The sequence below is a fragment of the Hydra vulgaris genome, chromosome 15 (assembly GCF_038396675.1).
Source record: "Hydra vulgaris chromosome 15, alternate assembly HydraT2T_AEP".
Lineage (NCBI taxonomy): Eukaryota > Metazoa > Cnidaria > Hydrozoa > Anthoathecata > Hydridae > Hydra > Hydra vulgaris.
This window is the reverse complement of record NC_088934.1, coordinates 5,577,333-5,597,500: the sequence shown is the minus strand read 5'-3', so window position 1 is coordinate 5,597,500 and position 20,168 is coordinate 5,577,333. Positions and strand designations below refer to the sequence as shown.

At 28.1% G+C, this 20,168-nt stretch overlaps 1 protein-coding gene across 3 annotated transcripts in view; it reads left to right on the top strand.

Annotated features, from left to right (window-relative positions):
• The window catches only part of LOC136072050 (solute carrier family 12 member 6-like), a 63,460-nt gene extending 54,114 nt beyond the window's left edge, over window positions 1-9,346 (top strand). For all 3 annotated transcript variants that reach the window (XM_065820090.1, XM_065820092.1, XM_065820091.1), the window contains 6 exons: window positions 74-280; window positions 1,777-1,868; window positions 3,982-4,089; window positions 4,171-4,469; window positions 5,545-5,675; window positions 8,932-9,346. In XM_065820090.1, the coding sequence (XP_065676162.1) occupies window positions 74-280; window positions 1,777-1,868; window positions 3,982-4,089; window positions 4,171-4,469; window positions 5,545-5,675; window positions 8,932-9,023 (929 nt within the window). In that variant the 3' untranslated portion in view covers window positions 9,024-9,346. The remainder of the gene's footprint in view (window positions 1-73; window positions 281-1,776; window positions 1,869-3,981; window positions 4,090-4,170; window positions 4,470-5,544; window positions 5,676-8,931) is intronic.
• Window positions 9,347-20,168: the final 10,822 nt, after the last annotated feature.

Sequence of the window (20,168 nt, the reverse complement as noted above, 5' to 3'; positions counted from 1 at the left end):
TATATATAATAAAGTTCAAATATAATAAACAAGTAAAAGAGTTTTTAAAATATTTTTCTGTTTATAAATTTAGACACTGTTCGAGTAGTCGCACAAAAAAAAAAAGCTTTGCTAGTTGTCAAGAATCCAATAATATTTCCTGAAAGAAGCACACGAGAAAAAGGTTATATTGACATTTGGTGGATTGTTCACGATGGTGGTCTTATGTTGCTAATCACATTTTTGCTAGTTCATCACAAAGTATGGAAAAAATGCTCAGTACGGTTGTTTACAATTGCACGTATCTTTTCGAATATTTTTGTTAGAATAATTTTAGTTTTTAAATGTTAAAGCTTTTATGTAGCAAGTAAAATTAGAAGAAAAAAAAGATGTTAAAAAAAGATGTTTAAAATTTAGTATAAATATATTTTGAATCTAACGATATAATTTATGTATATAAAAACGATGCAAGTAAGGATACAAATTTTTGTATCCTTTATATAATGTAGGCATTTGATACCATAAGATAGGCATGCAATTTATGACAGAGACTTGTCAGAGAGATGTCAAAAACTTAATTACAAGAATCATAATAACCATACAAAAGTTTTCTGAAATAATAAAATTTTACAAAGGACAAGCTTCCAAAGTTGAAAATGTTGGGGGTTTAACATTTTCATTAACCTTGGTTAACATATCATTCACAAATATGTTAATTAAAATTTTATTCTGAAATAATTTTGCTAAAAAGCATTTTTTATTTAATTTAAATTTACATTTAATCATAAAAATAGTTGGAAGTACTTTTTATGTGTTTATAAAACTTTATATTTCAAGTTTATTTACCTGATATTTTAAATATGATCAAAAATGCTAATTTTTAATTGAAAAAATGTTTTATTTGTTAATAGTTTTAATGAAGAGTTTAGCATTAATTTTGAACATATAAAATTATACTTTTTAAAATATCTATTTAAACCCTTATATAATATTTCATTAAACAGCTATATAGCATTTATCATGTGGTTAAAAAGTTGCATTTCCATAGATGCCTATATGGGTGCATTTTTAAACTCAATTTACCACATCCGTATTTCTCGTTATTGTTTTTTTAATCAGTGAAACTGAGTTTAGAAGGATTTAAAGAAAGTGTAAGTTGACTTTATATTTGGTTTTTTATTGAATTTAAAAATCTATATCTATAAAGATATATTTTATTTTTTTATATGATATATATATATATATATATATATATATATATATATATATATATATATATATATCAGCTCTTGGAATTAGGAATCTAACTGCCGACCTTGAAGTATTTTAGGTCGGCAAAAAATTACCGACCTCATTTCTGTTTTAGGTTAAAACCTATGTACCAATTTTTTTTTGCTGACTTGATTCAAACGTTTAACAGCTTAAGGTATGCAAAAAATTGCTGACCTCATTTAAATTCCGGGGGCTGATATATATATATATTCAGTTAATATATATGTATATTTATTGCAGCGACTATATATAATCTAAAAATCCTGACAAGAAAGTGTGATGTGGACCCTATGTGTCATTTAGCTACACTTAATGGTGTACATAAAATCCATGTGTGGCTATGGCCTCATACCAGCTAGGTTGTAGCCACTTACAACCCACATCCCATAAATCAAGATTAACTGTCACATGTGGGATGCATCAAGTTTTCTTGTGTGATGTACAATAAATGCAAAATATGAAATAGTAATATATTTTAAATTAAAATAAACATTTTATTATACTTTTGCCTTAACATATACAAAGAAATAAGCGACAATAGCCTTCAAATAAAGAAAGACTTAGTAGATCTTCTTTACAATCTAAGGTTAACAGCTGAAATTGAAGTTATTGAAATGGTAAGTTTTGAAATTTTTAAATTTTATTTATATCTTATTCTATGTTTTGATTTTGTTCGTGTTGGTTAGTCTTTGTTATTGGGTATTTTTACAACTGTTATTTTCTATTCAAGGTACAGTTCTCAGAAGTACAGCCTCAGAACCATTAAACTCAGTTTTATGCTCTTTCTGTTGTTTCCTATTTAGGGTCCAGCTCTAAAATTCAGTTTAATGGTTCTGAGGCCGACTGGTAGTAAGGTTTCCGAAACTCTGTGGTAGCTCTCAGATAAGCAGATTCCATCATTTTCCCTAAAATTATCATAGTATTAACAGTGCCATGTTTCACATGGATAGTGATCTGGTAGTGCTTTTGATGTGCATTGTTGAGTCCACATAAAGAGCTCATTACTATTTCAGGTTAGTAACAAAGACTGAGGAAATTGTATAGCTTATTGGTTAGGCACTATCTATGATCAAATCAAGTTACCAAATTATGCATTATCTATGATCAAATCAAGTTCTCTAATAACTTAATAAATGAATAAAATGCCTTAAAATATTTTGCGTAAAAATAATTACTAGCACCTAATTTGTCTTTTTACAAATATTTGTGTTCTTCTAAATGACACTTTACCTGTTGAATTGTACCTATGTAAAATTGACCAGTCTTACTTGTTATTTGTGAGACTAATTTAAGTTCAGCTGATTTATTTTTGGATCTCAGTGTTGGTGGCTATTATCCTTTGATTTGAAAAGACTTCAATTGTCACATGCATGGCCTGGGCATATACTTATGCATCATTTCATTTATTTGTGGTGAAATCAGGTTTGAATTCTCTAAGCATTCTTTTATGTGCTTTATCTATTTCACTCAGCTGCCTTTCTTTTTGTCCTTCATCGTCCTCCCTTTCCTCAAGACCGCACTCTTTTTATGATGTTTCTGACCAAATTGACAAAGCCATTTCACCTCAGCCAATATCGTCGTCATCGTCGTTAGTCAATGCTTGCGCACTGATTGCCTAAAACTGAACGACCAAAACTGAAATCATTTTCTCTTACTCAGATTGTCAACATTACAACTTGTTTTTAGTCTCTGATCCTAGTTTGTGTTCAGTTTCTTCATTTGATCTTGATTAAAGATCTTCTTGAAAATCTATCATCTAAAGTGGCTCTACTTACTGACAACACAGCTAATTTTATTTAAAATTGTCGGGAACAGGCAGCCAATCTTAAATTTAATCTCTCTTCTTTTACAGTTTTGAGCTTACTGTAGCTTGTGAAATTTAACTTAAACAAAACTCAATTATTGCAATACTGTCAGTATTATATGTACCCTTTATTGAAAAATGGCTTATAAATAAAGTAAACTTTTCAAAACTGAATTTCTAATAAACCATGAACGAAACATTTCATGAAACTTTATCACTTCAAAACACTGGTTTTGTTTAAACATGTTCAAGCAAGGAGCACCTAAAAAATTTTGATGGCTACACTCTTACTGAGTTATCAACTCAGTAAGAGTGTAGCATTTTCCTCTCGTTTTTCTGTCCACCGTTCTCTTACTCCTGATTCCATCGTCTATAATTACAAATTTATTATTTATCTTTGTAAGGAATACTGTAGTCATATTTGGAGTAGTTCTAATGATGCTCTTTCTCTTCTAGACAAGATTCAAAAGCATATTGTAAACATTGAATATACTCCAGTCTTGACAAAAAAACCATGTGTGCCAAGCTAAAGCCACTGCCTCATCGTCATAAGGTTGCATCTCTTCTTTTTTTTCTACAAATGCTATCAAGATTGCTGCTCAAGCTGTCATTAGTTGTTCCATTAAACATTTCAATGTGTTAATTCAACAAGTTACATAATTCTCATATGACTCGTCATTCAGCCATGTGACTTGTCATTCAGCAAGCTTGCATCTTTTAGGTGAGCCTGTTCCTTCATGCTCAAAAAATATTTATTTATTTAGTTTTTTCAATGCACATCAATGCTATAGAACACTCTCTTCGTTAAAAAAAATTGTGGTTTACTTATTATTATTGTGTTAATGTTGTGTTAATGTTTTTTTGAAAATTTCGGGAAGATAATATGTTCATGAAGTGTCAGGCAAAATCTTTAAAATTTTCTGTAGGAAGACAGTGATATATCAGCTTACACCTACGAACGCACATTAAAAGCAGAACAACGCAGGGAATTAATGAATAAAATGAATTTGTCACGAAGAGCAAACAAATTGCAGGTATTGTGTTAGATAAAAATAATAATTTATTTTATTAAATATCTTTATTTTTCCTGCATAATTTTTTTATATATGCCTTAGGCGCAAATGATTCTTGATAATAGTCATGTTTCAAAATCACACGAAGTTTCAAGTCTTGATAATAGTCATATTTCGAAATCACATGAAGTTTCAAGTCTTGATAATAGTCATATTTCGAAATCACATGAAGTTTCAAGTCTTGATAATAGTCATATTTCGAAATCACATGAAGTTTCAAGTCTTGATAATAGTCATATTTCGAAATCACATGAAGTTTCGAGTGACGAAAGTTGTACAAAAAATGCGGAAATGCTTAAGTTTGAGTTGGATAATCTCTCTACCAAAACGCCTCAAAAGCCGTAAGTAACTTTATAAGTTTTTTATTGAGTTTTTAAAACTTTTTTAGTACAGTGTTTTGCACATCTGGTTCATTTTAAAACTTGGTTTATTTTGGACTTAAAATCACACACATTACTACATGAAATAATGTATCATTTTTCTGACTGGGTAGTTAGGCAGAATCAATTCAAAGAACAGACTGTCAATGGTAAACTTATATGCCTAATGTGTTTGTCCTTTGTTATAGGGGATAGATGAATATTTTTATATAAAAAATGTATCGTTCTTTATTATTGTCTAGAGTTTTCTGAAGAGCTGAGAGAAAATACTGTATATGTTCAAAAAAATGATTTGTTCGGCTTTTAAACCAGTTCATACAGCATGAGTTATAGCTGTTAAACCTAGCATACATAATCCCTTGAAGCCTTAGGAGGATTTAAATATAATATGCTTTATTTCAATAATATAGTAACATCTTTTACTAATTTCTCCCCATGTGTGGTGGTCAAACTATTTACTTGAGGGAGGATCAGTTAATATAAGTTATCTACTTGAAGAAGGATTAGTTAATATAAGTTATCTACTTGAGGGAGGATCAGTTAATATGATTTATCTAGAGTGCGAGTTATATAACTTAATAGTTGAATTTTTGTTTTGAAATCTAAACTGATGATTACATTTGATTGATTAGTTGCATTTGGTTGGTTGATCATGTTTGGTTGATTGATTACATTTGCTTGTTTGATTTTTCTTTGCTTGGTTAATTACACTTGTTCTAAAATTAAATCTAAAATTTCTTAAAGTACAAAATCCCCTTAAAATATAAGTATTTTTGAATCACTTAAAATCAATAAAAACTTCACGAAATTGACACAAAAGCTAATGTGATTTTATATAGTAAAAGTTTAAAATGAAATAAATGAAAATTTAGTGAAATAAAGTCGAATTAAAAAAATATAACATTTAATAATTATATATTTAATAGTATAAGTACATATGTATTACTACGTATAGTAATATAAACTTAAGAGTTTGTTTTAACTTATTTCAATTTTTATAGTTTTATATTGAATTTTTGTTTATTTTTACACTTAGAAATGAGTCTAATGTACGCAGAATGGATACTGCAATTAAATTAAACAAGCTAGTAGTTGAAAAATCCCAAAATGCACGTCTTGTGCTAATCAACCTACCACTTCCTAGTGCAGATACCAAGCAAGATATGTGTATCTTTTCACCATGATTTTATTATGATTTTGTCACATAAAAAGTGAATAAAATAAACTTGATAAGGCACGACAGTATTGAATGCTACAGCAGTGTTGAATGCTACAACAGTTTTGAATTCTACAACAGTATTGAATGCCACAACAGTGTTGAATGTTACAACTATTTTAAATGCTACAACAGTTTTGAATGCTACTACTATGTTGAATGTCAACAGTGTTGAAATCTACAACAATGCTAAATGTGTTAGTGTTTTTTTCAATAAAAAAAAAACAAATAACTGAAGTTAACATAACAAGGTTAACTTTGTCCAATCCTTAGTCCAATATTTTAGGATTAGGATATTGGTCAAATATCCTAATCCTAAAATATCCTAAAGATTCTTATTGGTTTGATCATTTTTCACAAAAGTAATTTAAGCCACACAATATGTTTCAATAGATTTTAAGCACATAGAATTTAATGATAATGCAGCATTGCCAAAATATTTTGTTTGATGGAAATATGAAATATAATGAAAATGAGATTACTTTTTGTTTCTTTCATTTGAGGCTTTTTGAAAATATTTAATAGTGTCAGCTGTCATAGGGTAAGTGATGTCAAAAGAAATAATTGAATTTATGATTAAGAATTTGTTCTATAATGTGTTGAGATGTAATGTGAAGCTTTTATTACTGATTCAGTTTTGCGCGTTCGTTCCTATACTAAAATATGGATAAGTGTATGGATATGTGGTTCAATTAGGGATGGCAAAAATCCCGGAAATTTTCAATCCTGGGATTTCGGATTGAAAAAGTTGTCCCCGGGATTGAATAGATAAAAACGCAATTGTAGAAAAAGAAACATAATAAGAACTAACGTTATCAAATATACTTATCAAATACTTAAAAGTGATTAATTTAATTATGATATAAATAAAGTACTTCATTCATTAATGAACCTAAGTAATTTAAATTATAAAACAATACTTAAAATGTTAACACGGTATAAATAAAAATAATAACTAAAAATATTATGAACATGCATGAATATACATGAGTTACATTTGTTTTTGAAAGTACTACCATAAAAAATGAGTGTCAATCATTTCGTCGCTTAATCATATTTGATTTTTTAACATAAAAACTGAGAATGCTTTTTCGGAATTTATACTTGTTGTCCGTAAAGATATTATATAATCATATTTTTTTAAGGTGATCTAATCATAGGCTACTACTTTCAAATAACAGTATTTCTTTTTGAATTTTATAAGTTATTTTTTACCTTTATATTTTGTGTTCGTATTGCTGCCAATCTTTTTTCCATCACTTCATTTAATTTGTTCATTTTAATTGTTTTGACATTATTCTACTTAAGTCTGTTGCTATTATTATATTTGCCGAGTATAAACACTTTATCAGGTTTATCATAATTTTTTTATTTTTGGTACTTTATTTGGTAGAAAAACTTCTGGAATTTTTTATAAAGTAACCTGGCCACGAAGATATACTAAGCTCCTTAACGGTGTTCTCCACTCTTAAATTCGGTGACTCAAAGCATTATACAATTGTTTTCCGATTTCAGATTGTTGTTCATTTATTTTTTTCAACATAAACTTCTATGCATTTTTAGAAGAAATTAAAGTTGCGTCTTGTCGACAAAGTGCTACCACAGTTGCTTTATTGGGAGTAAAAGTACTACTAAATCAGATATCATTCTACATTCTTTCTCGTTTATCTTAATTGAATCATCGATGTTGGAATCCAATTCTTAATCTAGAAGTGCCTTTTTAGCACAATAATTTTTTTAATTTTAAGTTTTCATTTAAGCTACTACATCGGATTTTGCAATCCATGATTAAATGGATGATCTTTCTAAACTCAATTTTTACGTACTTTTGTAAATAATTTTCATTTCTGTTTAGGAACCTTTTAAACATTTTAACAATTTTCCTGACGCTTTTGTTGTAACCAATAATTTGGTTACAACAAAATTTAACTTCAGATGTTTCATTAATTAACAATGAATCATTTGAATCTCGAATATAATCTTTCTCTTCGAAAACAATTTCTACTTTAAATAACGATAACTAAAGTTTATTTAATAAACCTTATGTATTTGGATAACTTCATCAGTAGAACGGATGTTAAGTAAACTTTTATTGTTTAATAAACCTTCTATATTTTGATAACTTTATTAATTAAACTTTTGTAAATCACGCACATATTTGTAATTAAATTGAGTGGACATGAAATAAAAATGAAATAAAAATGACGCAAACATTGGAATTAGAATGAATTAGAAAATTAAAAATAAAAATTTCTTTTATTAAAAATGTTTATTCTTCCAATAAGCACGTGCTAAAATTTTATTTATTTTTAATAATATATTAGTTTTAATATTATACTAAATATACATTTTTTATATGTTTAATCGTACAAAATATGTGCGGTTAAACATATAAAAAATGTATATATAGTATAACATTGCAAATAAGCAATAATGATTTTAGTTTGCATTTTCGATCAAATACAGAAAGAGGAAGAATAATTAGAAAGCATTGCAAAGAGGATAAACAGCTACAAAAAAAAAAGCAGCTACAGTTCCAAAGCCTATATTTATATTTTATGATGTCTAAATTTCTTAATTACATTTAAGCTGAAACTTTCTGTACTTTTACTTTTTTAAGACAATCCCGAAATCCTAGGAAATTTCGGAGACTAAACCCGGGATTTCGGGACGAACAATTTGTACGGAATCTCGGGATCCCGGGATTGCCATCCCTAAGTTCAATATATATAATGACTATTGGGGTTTCATAAAAGTTCTAAAGAAATCATTGCTCTCCTTTATAAAGATATTTAATACAACTGAAAATATTTTCACAATTTATTTCTAAATTTTTTTGTTTAAAAACACAAAAAATATCAAACTGATAAACCTCTAATATCAGTGGTTTTCATATAAATATTGCCAACAGCTTAAAACAAAGAGTAATTGCAGATTAGAAATAAAAATTAAAAAAACAAAAATTGAAAAAAATCTAGCAGAAATTTAATTATAAATATCTAAATATAAATGTAAAAAAATTTTAATATAAATGTACATGAACTTGTATTGATAGTGTAACATCAATATAATTAAATAATATTAAACCATTTTGATACAAAAAAAAAGATAAACACTAAACTGAAGACAACAAGGTTATATTATTTGTGCGTTAATGAACATTATGTTCATTCGAGTTGATATAGTTTTTCTTAACATTAATAATAGACATGGAGTTTATAGAGGTCTTGACAGAAGGTATTGGTCGTGTACTGCTAGTGAGAGGGAGTGGTGATGAAGTCGTCACAATATATTCTTAAAACGAAGAATTCTTTTTTATATTGTTTGCATTAAAAAATCAAAAAGTTTTTTTTTTACTATTTTAAAGTATTAAACTAGCCTAGATATCAGATGATGGTTTTATTAATAAGTCTAAACACTGTTTACATTTTGTTTATTTTTGTTAGCATGCTGTTTCTTTCTTAACAATGCTGCTTCTTTCTTAACAATGCTGTTTCTTTATTAACGATATTGTTTTTATCATATGATATCATTCTTAACAATAATACTTTTTTGTTGACAGCGTTTTTTTGTATTACTAATTTATTCATGTTTTTTTAAATATATTTTCTTTGATTTTTGATATTTTGTTTTATTCTTTAAAAAAATTAGTCTAAATAAACGAGGATAAAAACACGGGGTAAAAATTTTGTTTAAGGATTTGCATTTTAAAGACCCCTTTTCATTGTTTTGATTTTGCGAAACAAATGCGCATGTGCACGTCTTCGGCAGTCAAAATAAATCAATTTTTGAAACAGTAAATATTAACTAGCAACTTTCATAGGAGTGAAAGGTTTAACTTAAGCAAAATATTTCTAATAATCATTTATATTTATAAAATATTATGACGTGTGTTGTGCCTATGGATGCTCAAATAAAATAACATTAGCTAATGCTTATTTGAGCTTTTATCGAATACCAGCTAGTAAATCTGGATAATAAATAATAATAATAAATCTAATGTTAACAGAAGAGAAAAGTAAGTTGCAGCAATTAAAAGAGAAAAATGGAACGAAAAACAAATAAATAATGCTCTTTTATGCAGTACTCATTTTACGACAGGTAAGACTAAGTTTTCCATTCAGTATATTTTGTGTTCAAATAGTTTTCATGTATTTTTTTATACTTAAATAAGGATAATAAAAAATGAATAAACTCTTTGATTTAAAACTTTACTATTCTTACTTGTATATTAGCTGTGCGGTTCAACTTTTTTAGGGAAAAATCTGATGATTCCTATCATATTGATTATGTGGTAACTGTATTTTCTTTTAAAAAGACACATGGAAAACAAATGAAAAAATTTCTTTAGAACGATATGAACAATCAAAAAAAGTATTACCGACTCACGAGGTTGGATCATTTAACGATGCAGAAACTAATGATTTGGGAGCATCAGACAAATCGATCACAATTGAGTCAGGTTTTTTAGATTAAGTTTGTTACGGAGATTTTATTTTAGCTGATAAAGGATTTTTAGCGGAAGAAGAATTAGCAACAAGAGAAGCTGTTTTAATAATACCAGCCTTTACAAAATGTAAAAATTAAATGGCTGTAAAAAACAGTGATTTATCTCGTCAAATTGTTCGTGTAAGAATCCATATAGAAAGAGTTATTGAGCGTTTAAAAAAATATCAACTATTAACATCAACTATACCTGTAAGCCAAGTTGATTTACTTGACAGTATAATGATTTCAGTAGCTGGACTTATAAATTTAAATAAAAGCGTATTACAGAAATAAAAAATGTTTAATAATAATTTTTTTTTTCAAGCTAAATAGTATTCCTTTTGGAGCACGAGTTACATTTACGCATGAGTAGTTAAACCATTCAATTTCACAGCTAGGTTTATTGCATGCAATCATTGGTTTAAAGCATAGGCGTTTGCAATAGTTTTTTTGCTTATTGCTCTAATAGTTTTCATAGTATAAACATTTTCTCTTGTCACAGGTTCTGGTAAAATGTATGTAAAATAATATCTGTGCAATGCCTGCTTTATCTTATTAATAAAATTTTCTTCTGAATGAACTCTAACTTATAGGTAATTTCCTTCATTTTCTAAAGGTGTCCAAATAAAAAAGTCACAAAATTCTACTTCTAAAATCATCGTTTGTCCTTATAAAAAAAGTTTTCTAAGGATGTCCAAATAAAAAAGTCACAAAACTGTACTTCTAAAATCGTCATTTGTCCTTGTATTTGGGTATAATGCCTATGGCTTGTTTTTAAATCACCATTTTCACTTACAGGTAAATCTTTATCCTCTTTCCAACCACTTGAACCTTTACGATATTTGTAGGGATATTTGATTTCTACTAAACCTTTATTGTGACATTAACATTTAATATTTCCATCTAGCGATGCTCCTAAATATAGATAATTAGCTTGAATATGAATACCAGTTGTTTCTAATTGAAAGCATGCATACATACATATGTATGCATGTATGTATGTATCTCTCTCTCATTTACTCTCTCCTCTCTCACTCACTCCCTCTCTCTCTCTCTCTCTCTCTCTCTCTCTCTCTCTCTCTCTCTCTCTCTCTATATATATATATATATATATATATATATATATATATATATATATATATATATATATATATATATATATATATAAACAATAAAAATAAAATTATAAGGTATATTGTTTTCGTTGAAACATTTATTTTCCCTCCCTTCGATTTTGCAAAATAAAACTGAACATCTTCTGTAACAATATTAAAATAAACATTTTGAACATGCTACACCAAAAAAATTATATGCTTTAAGAGACTTTTAAGCCTTCATAATCTCAATTGTGTATTGGCAAGGTGTATTTATGAGATATGTGTATACATCGCCCCACTGAATACATGGCAAAAGTGATACATCATCTTTCCATGAGGCTTCCACCAATGTGTATGGATCTGGTAGCGTGCATCTATCACTTAAAGTAAGCTTTTTTTTACTTAAACTTGTCAGTTTCACCTAATGTCTCAAAATAACTTGATTCTTTCCAACTTTCCGTATTATAGATGCATAGAAAGTAATAAAAAAATACCAAATGTTTACTTTTACTTTTTCTTTATTCAACTAAAAACGCTAAATGAGTTTGTTTTGACTGCCAACGACTTCCGCATGCGCACGTGTTCGCAAAATCAAAACAACGAAAAGGGGTCTATCTTTTTAATGTTTTTCAGGACCTTTGATGGATCGCAATTTTTTTTATTTTTTGTAATAGCAAAAAAAAAAAGCAGGCTAAAAGTTCAGGGTTTATTAATTATTTCATTAATTAACAGTCATAAAATAATTTGTTAAGAGTGGGGTACCATAAAACATTGTAATTGTGGAGGCATCTTAAGAGTTGTGACAACCAATTTCATATATTGAAACAGTTACTATTAAAGCTAGGTTTTGGCAAAAAGTATTTCGAAAAAAATCATTTGACATCATTAGGCCTGCGAGGAGTCAAAATTTGTGGTTTTTTGATGACAAAGTAAATTATTAGTTTTCAAATTTGCTAAACCTTGGTTTCCAATAGTTGTAGAAATATACATCAGTTGTGCGTTTTTGTTGTACAACAATTTTTGCCGAAATTGATTTGATTCTATTTCAGCAACCTTGGTATTACCACATAAATCTTGCTGTACAACCAATGTTAGGTTGTGCAACTTAAACAAGAAAATGTTTCCAGTATAAAATGTTGTACAACTGTGTACGATATTTCTACAACTATTGGAAACCAAGCTTAAGGTATGTTATATAATGCGTTTATCATTAAGTAACATTATTTTGCAAACTACAATCCATAGGCTCTTTACATCGTTAAACAAAATTATTCAAAAAAAAAGTCTATACTAATTCGAAAAATTGTTTTCTATCAGCAAGTATGGGGTATCTTGATACAGCATCTGTAGGAGGTCTTAAGACCGTAGAATAGTACTCCATTGTGTCATAAACAATTTCCAGAATATAAGCCAAGATTATATTTTGAGAGGTATAAGGCAAAAAAGTTCATTTTTACCAAACGTGAGTTTTTTAGTTGCCTAACACAAAGCAAAATGTCCAACTGACCGATATTTATCTTGAAGCATCTATAAACTTATGTCCAGTTAGCAATAAGGCAATATTTTATATTTTCAGGAGAGAACTTTTTTATTTCTAATCATGCTTAAAAGATTATATTATAATTAGTAAATTGTTATCTTTTTAAAAATGTTTGTCTAAGCCTCAATGTTATTATTGCTCCTTGTAGAAAAAGCAATGTTAACATAGAAGCAAAGACAAACATAAAAAAAACTCAATAAAGAAAACACTTTCAAATTTATACAAAATCAAGCAGAAATCAAACTGATATCTAAGGTTGGCGTTATAGAGGGGGGTGTAAAAAGAGAAAAACCTGAAAAAGCTCACACCCCAATAAACGAGTTTTTATACCATCAGTCGGCAGATTATGACATTTTTGTACCTTCTTTCGATAGATTGGGATCTTTTTTATGGCTTAGTTGGCAAAATGAGAGTTGAGATGTATATCACTAGTTGGCAAATTGTGGAGTTGGAGAACCTTTTCTTTCTTTCCTTCTCCAATTGAAACATACCTACGCCGACCATGCTAATACCTTTAGTACTTTAATTAAAATAACTATAAAACTTGATTGATTTAGCTTTGTAAGTGGTTCACAGTTGTATTATTATCAATTAATTTATTTAATTATTATCGATTAAAACAGATCGCTGTCACATGTTATTTGATGTGTAAAGGAATCACAATTTACAGATAAACTTAATAAATCTTTATTTAGTGTCTTGCGCATTCGGATAATATAATTTTATAAAGCGTAACACTATCTGTCTCCACAAACTTATAAACACTGTTTAAACTTAAGAACAACTTAAAGTTATTATTTTTAAAATATTTAGAGCTTCTATCCATCAAGGATTATTCCCAGAACAATTAAAAATTGCAAAAATTGTTCCTGTTTTTAAAAAAGGGGACAAATCTGAAATTAGTAATTATCGCCCCTTATCTCTGTTATCCCCACATTTTCGAAAATTTTAGACAAAATTATTTTCACAGAATATACAAATAATTTCATTACAATAATCTACTTTAAATCAATCAATATAGTTTCAAGAAAGATAACTCAACTGAACATGCAATTATCTGATAAGTACGTGATCTCAAAATTGTTTGAAAAATCGCAATATACACTTGAAATTTTTATTGACCTATCAAAAGCTTTTGAAGCGGTCAATCACCATATAATAATTTATAAACTTAAATACTACGGAATAATTAAAACAAAATTTTAAAATGGTATAAAAGTTATCTATCTAACCAAAAATAATCTGTACCATTTAATTACTAATAAAACAAAATGTGTTTCATTACAAAATTTTTGTTACAAAATTTTTAGGGGTTTATCTTGATAAAAACATCACTTGGTGTCAGTGATGGATCCAGGGGGAAGAGGATGGAGGTATGTGTTCCTCTCCACCAGAATCTGAAAGTCCTAAAGTATCTTTAAAATTGAGGACTTTTTTTTTTTTAGGAGACAAATACGGTACATTAATACAAAACTACTTAATACATGCGGTACTTTAATAGAAAATTATTTCAACATTATTACGAAAAGTATGTTTACCGTTCCTTTTCGTGATAAATCATACTTATTTATGAGCCTAGGGAAAGGAGAAGACATAATGTTATCTTATTGCACAGCCTCTTAGTCTATAATGTAATTATAAAATAATAAAAAATAAGAAATCGTGACACTATTTAATTTGAAAAGTATTAGTAAAGACTTTGTAAGTAAAAATCTGAGATCCTAATGTCCTACTTTAATTTTGTTAAACAACTTTTAAAACTTTATGTTTTTTAAGTATTGCATAAAAACTTTTTAATACAAACATAAAATACTAAGTATAATAAAAACTAGATTATTAAAAATCACGTAACCTAGTCAAAAAGTCTTATAGGATCCTATACCAATCCAATCGGAATCCTATAGGATCTATAGAATTCTTATAGGTATCATATAGATACCTATAAGAATTCTATAGATCCATAGGTCCTATAGATTTCATATAGTTTTTATATGAAATCTATAGGACCTATGGGAATGCCGTAGGAATCCTATTGCAATCTTAAAGGTCCTCTTGGATTGCTATAGGACTAATATAGTTCATATAGGTAGCCTATAGGCTTTATAAAAATCCTATTACAATCTCATTGGTCCTATAGGATTTATATATGTATCCTAAAGGTTCTATAAGATTTATATAAGACTTAAGGCATACCTTTTTGATTCCTAACGCACCTATATCTTATAGTTTCTATAAGACTCACATAAGTATCCTATAGCTGCTATAGGATTCCTATAGGACCAATATCATACCTATAGGAATCCAAGTGCAATCCTATAGGTTCTATAGGATTCAAATAGAAGGAATAAAACTGCAATAGTGTTAATGGTGTAATCCTATATAAAAAATATATAATTTCTACAAAATTTGTAGGACTCCTGTAGAAATAAACCAATATCCTAAAGATAAACCAATATCCTAAAGTCCTATTAGATTTTATAGGCTTTTTAAATGTAAAATACAACTTTCTTACAGTAAATTTATAATAAACTAATATTACAACGTGTATTTGTTGTGCAAATTTCAAGCAAATTAAAAAGTAAAGGAATTTGATATATTCCTTTTGGTTTTAATTGGCTTGATATTATTTTGCATTTAACAGCAAAACTTTTGATTAATTACATTAATAGCCGATTTTTTTCTAGTGATGAGGTGGCGTTGTAGTTTAGTTCGATCATTAATTTAAATTTTTTAAAATAGCGCTCGGCATATTCATGGCTTTAAAAACTAATAATGGTTAAATTAATTTCAAGTCATTTAAAATAATATTGCTTTCACAATGTATATAAGAATTTAATACTCACAAAGTGTACATAAGACTTTAATACTCACAAAGTGTACATAAGACTTTAATACTTGAAATATAAATTGAAATTTATTTAATAACAGTTTCAAGGTCTGAAATAATAAAATATTCTTTTTCTTGATTCATTAAAAGACTCTGAATGTGAAAATGAAACAGCTTGTATTGGAAAAATAAAATGGAAAAGAAATTAAAATCAGTAAGCATATTATTGATCAAATCCATTTTAAAGCAAATAAAGAATGAAATTCTATATAATAATAATAGTAATATGTAATAGTAATAATAGCAAATAATATATATATATATATATATATATATATATATATATATATATATATATATATATATATATATATATATATATATATATATATATATATATATATAATCTTAAAGTTAATTTTTTACTTACGTCCTGAGTTTGGGGGATAAATTCCTAAATTGGGCCCTTTCGGCCCCTAAAACGTAAATATTTTGCTAAAAGGAATTTTATGATTTCTGTGACATATCAACTCTAATTCTACTCATTGTAACGAATCCAATGATGCATGACAATGGCCGGGGTCAAATCGCAAAACTAAAATGTGGTTGCAGGCAGGTGTGGTCTGTAGATAATTTATTTGATTCCAATGAAGCAGAGATAACTGCTTTATTGAAAGATTTTAAGTTTGCTGCGGTAAAAAAGCGTTTTAAAAAACTTATTTTCTGTTGGGATATTTTTTCTGCGGTAATCTTAATCGAGATAAAAATGGGGAAGTGATCTGAGATATCGCTTAAGATTATACCTTTTTTTTTAGAGATTTATTGAAAATATGATTTGTTATGATATTGTCAATTAAAGTAGCTGAAGTTACTCTTGTTGGCTTATTAATTAAAGGTATTGCCCCATGTTCAAATACATCATTATAAAATTTATTAACTCTACTATTGAAAACTATCCAAATTAATGTCACCTATTAAATGGTATAATTTTTTTCTTGACTGTTTTTCTTAAAATATCGTTAATAAATATATTAAAATTTCCAATTTAACCCGAAGGTGGGCGATAGCAACAACTTAAAATTAAATTTTTGAGGTTTTGATTGAAGTTGTTACAACCTCTTTGTCGTCATCAGAATTACTCATGTCAGGCCTCATAATATACTTCTTTAATATAAACTCTTAAACCGCTGTTGCGTTAAAAAAGTTTACAAACAGTGAAATCTGCGCGTGCGCTAAATAATGACTACTTTTTTAACGCTTAATGGCGTTAAAAAAGTTAGCTCGTTAAAAAAGTTTTCAAAATGGATGCTCTTTTTTCTGCGCAAACTTATTCGCGATAAATGTTAAAATATAAATATATAATAAAAATATCAATGATGTATTAAATATATTAAACAAAACTTGATGATACACATTTGATAATTTTTATGGCTTGGGGGAGGTCATTTTTGAATAAAGGCAGTTTATAGTAGCAAATGAATTCATTTTTAAAGCACGCAATGTATTCATTTGCTACTATAACAGAGGGCAATTGGTAGGAAACAGAGGCAATTGCAACAAAAAGGAGGGTCAATCGCACCCGACCCCCCTTCCTCCACCCACGGTACATGCCATTTTACTTTTTGTAAATATTAAAGAGCTCTAGCCACTTTGCAATGTAAACACAACATTTGTTTCAATTATAAAATGTTACATTTAAAAAAATTTAAAAATATTCAGATAACGTAACATAGATAATATCTTGAGTTTCCAGTAGCCGTGTCGCATGAATTAGAGTGCTTGCCTCAAAAGCAAGCGATCCAGAGTTCAACTAAACAGAGTTAATATTTTCTCCAATTTTTAAGGAAGGAAGCGTCAGCTTCCTATTTAAATGCTATTCCGCGGGACTCTGATACAAGACCGTTAGGTTTGGTTAGGGCACCTTAGATAAAAGTTAAAAAAATAGTTTTGAGATTGAAAACAAATAAATGAAGTCATTACGTAGTTAATAAACAATTATAATTGATATATTTTAACAACCTTATTACATAAGAGTCTTGTATTTCCACAAAAAGGCACAAAAGTTTTTATATTAGCACAAAGTACAACAAAGCATAAAGAAGGCATAACATAAATAAACATAAAAACCAGTTTTGTAAAGTTACCAGACAATATTTCTAACCTTGATTTTGTAGAAATCAAATTTTTGCCATAACTGTTGGCTAATGATTAATATAGTAAATTTCAAATCATGAGATTTTACTAAATTAGAATCATGTTCAACAGTAAGATAACTAAAATAAAACAATGACAAAATATAAATGTTTAAACTTATAAAAAAGTTTAAAATCCTTTCAATTTAAGACAAATGTAAAAAAATATGAAAATTTGTTCAAATAATATTTAAACTATAGTCTTTTATAAACTTTAAAATTCATTAAACTTCATAGAAGTAATATATTTAACAAAAATCGTATTTATGTAGCTTCCTTTGTGACATTTGACTATATCAAACATGTGGAGCCTCCATTCCATCACAAATATGTCTATAATTAAATAGAATTATATATTATTCCATTTTAGTAATTTTAAAAAATATATATACTTATATATATACAAAGTTTTTTTTTCAAGTTTAACATCCGTGTTTCTACATTTACATGGTTTAGACTTGTGTGGTTTAGACTTTTTATAACGCTATTTTCTAAATTAAATGACATGAGGTATGATGCCTTTACAACACCAAACCAGTATTGCTTGTTCCATATGAAACAGGTTGTACATAATTATATGCTACCTTAAGAAAAAATGGCCTGACCTGACAAGCTATTATTGCATTACATAAAACTACAAATACATCAATGCATTAAAAATATATATATAAATAATATAAGCTATAACTTATTGCCATAGCACAGTGATAAGCCTTGTCACAAAGAATGGATGAAGAGCATCTTTTAAACCCTTTCAGTATGGTTATATAAGGAAACATTTCAAGTTTGCCTTTCTCAATACATGTTAGAAAATGTTTTCTCATACTATTTTTTTCCCAGACAATTACACTTGGATCAATTCCATTACATAGAGCTGTAGCATTTGCAACAGTATAAAGACCACAATCATTTCCATTATCTTGGGTTTGGCAATTCATAACTTCAAAACTTATTGAGTTAACACCTTCATAAATCAATAATGAATGAGCAACACTATGCACAAGTAATGGAACATCTTCATTTAAACTGGTTAGAGAGAATCATAATATTGAACTGAGTTTAAACATGTATCAGATGACACATTACTTATTAGTATCCAATGTGAGTTTCTAATATTGAGTATTTGAATAAATTTTCCAGTAGGAATGTAACCACCTGAATTATTTTTATTAAAAATACACGAACTTTGAAATCCAGCAATATGAGGAAACTGAAATGAAAGGAAACTTTGGGCAATATCTATTAAAGTATCATTTAACCAACCACATGGATTTTTTAAAATGCCGAGGCCTAATTTAACAGACTCTGTTGATAAGTTTAAAAAAAATTTATTGTTAACAGAAATTGCAGGGTATACATTTTCGATAAAAAGTTTTCAACTAAAGTCAATTTAATATTTTTTTCTTTAACATAACATTTTGAGTCTAGTATATGTCTCTTGTTTGATTTTCTAGATTTTATTGTATTCTTTTTATTTCTAGCCATTTTAATATTCATTGGAAGACAATAATTGTGTTCTTTTAATATTATTGCTGATGATACATTCCAATTTTTTTCTAGATATGGCTTCATGTTCACTAAAGAAACAGCTTTCATCCAAACTTTTCCATCACAAGCAACAACAGCACCATTTTGTTTGAAGCTTGTGATTGTAGCAGGTCCAAGCCAATCATGCTCCATTCGGCCCCTTTTACGACCAATTTTTCTACAATTTTTTAATAAAACTTTGTCACCTACTTTTAAATGAAAATGACTTACACCCTTTTTTCTGTTTAGAAGCATAATATTTTTGCATTTTTGTTTGAGCATTGAAAATTTTCGAATTTACCACAATGTTGACTTTATTTTGTGAATTAATTCTTTCTTGAATTTGATCTTCAGTTGAATTAATTTCAATATTATTATCAACAATGTCTGAATTAGTAAGATTCATTGCTAAAGCTGAAAACAATTGTGGTTCTCTGCCAAACATTAGAAAAAATGGTTTAAACTTAGTTGATTTTTGCACACATGTGCGAAGACCAAACAATACCGGTTCTAACAATTCATCCCAGTTATTCTGAGCTTCATTACATAACTTTGAAAGGGCTCTCTTAACAGTCTGATTAGTTCTTTCATCTTGCCCATTCGTTTGTGGGTGGTAAGCAGATGTTATAAGGTGTTTGTTAAAATATATTTGTGACCTTGTGATGTAATAGGCAGTGGCCCAATCAGATCAATGCCCAAAAACTCCCATAGCCCATTCACCCTTATAGGTTTTAATTCAGGAGCAACCGTTTTAATCTTTTCCATTCGTTGGC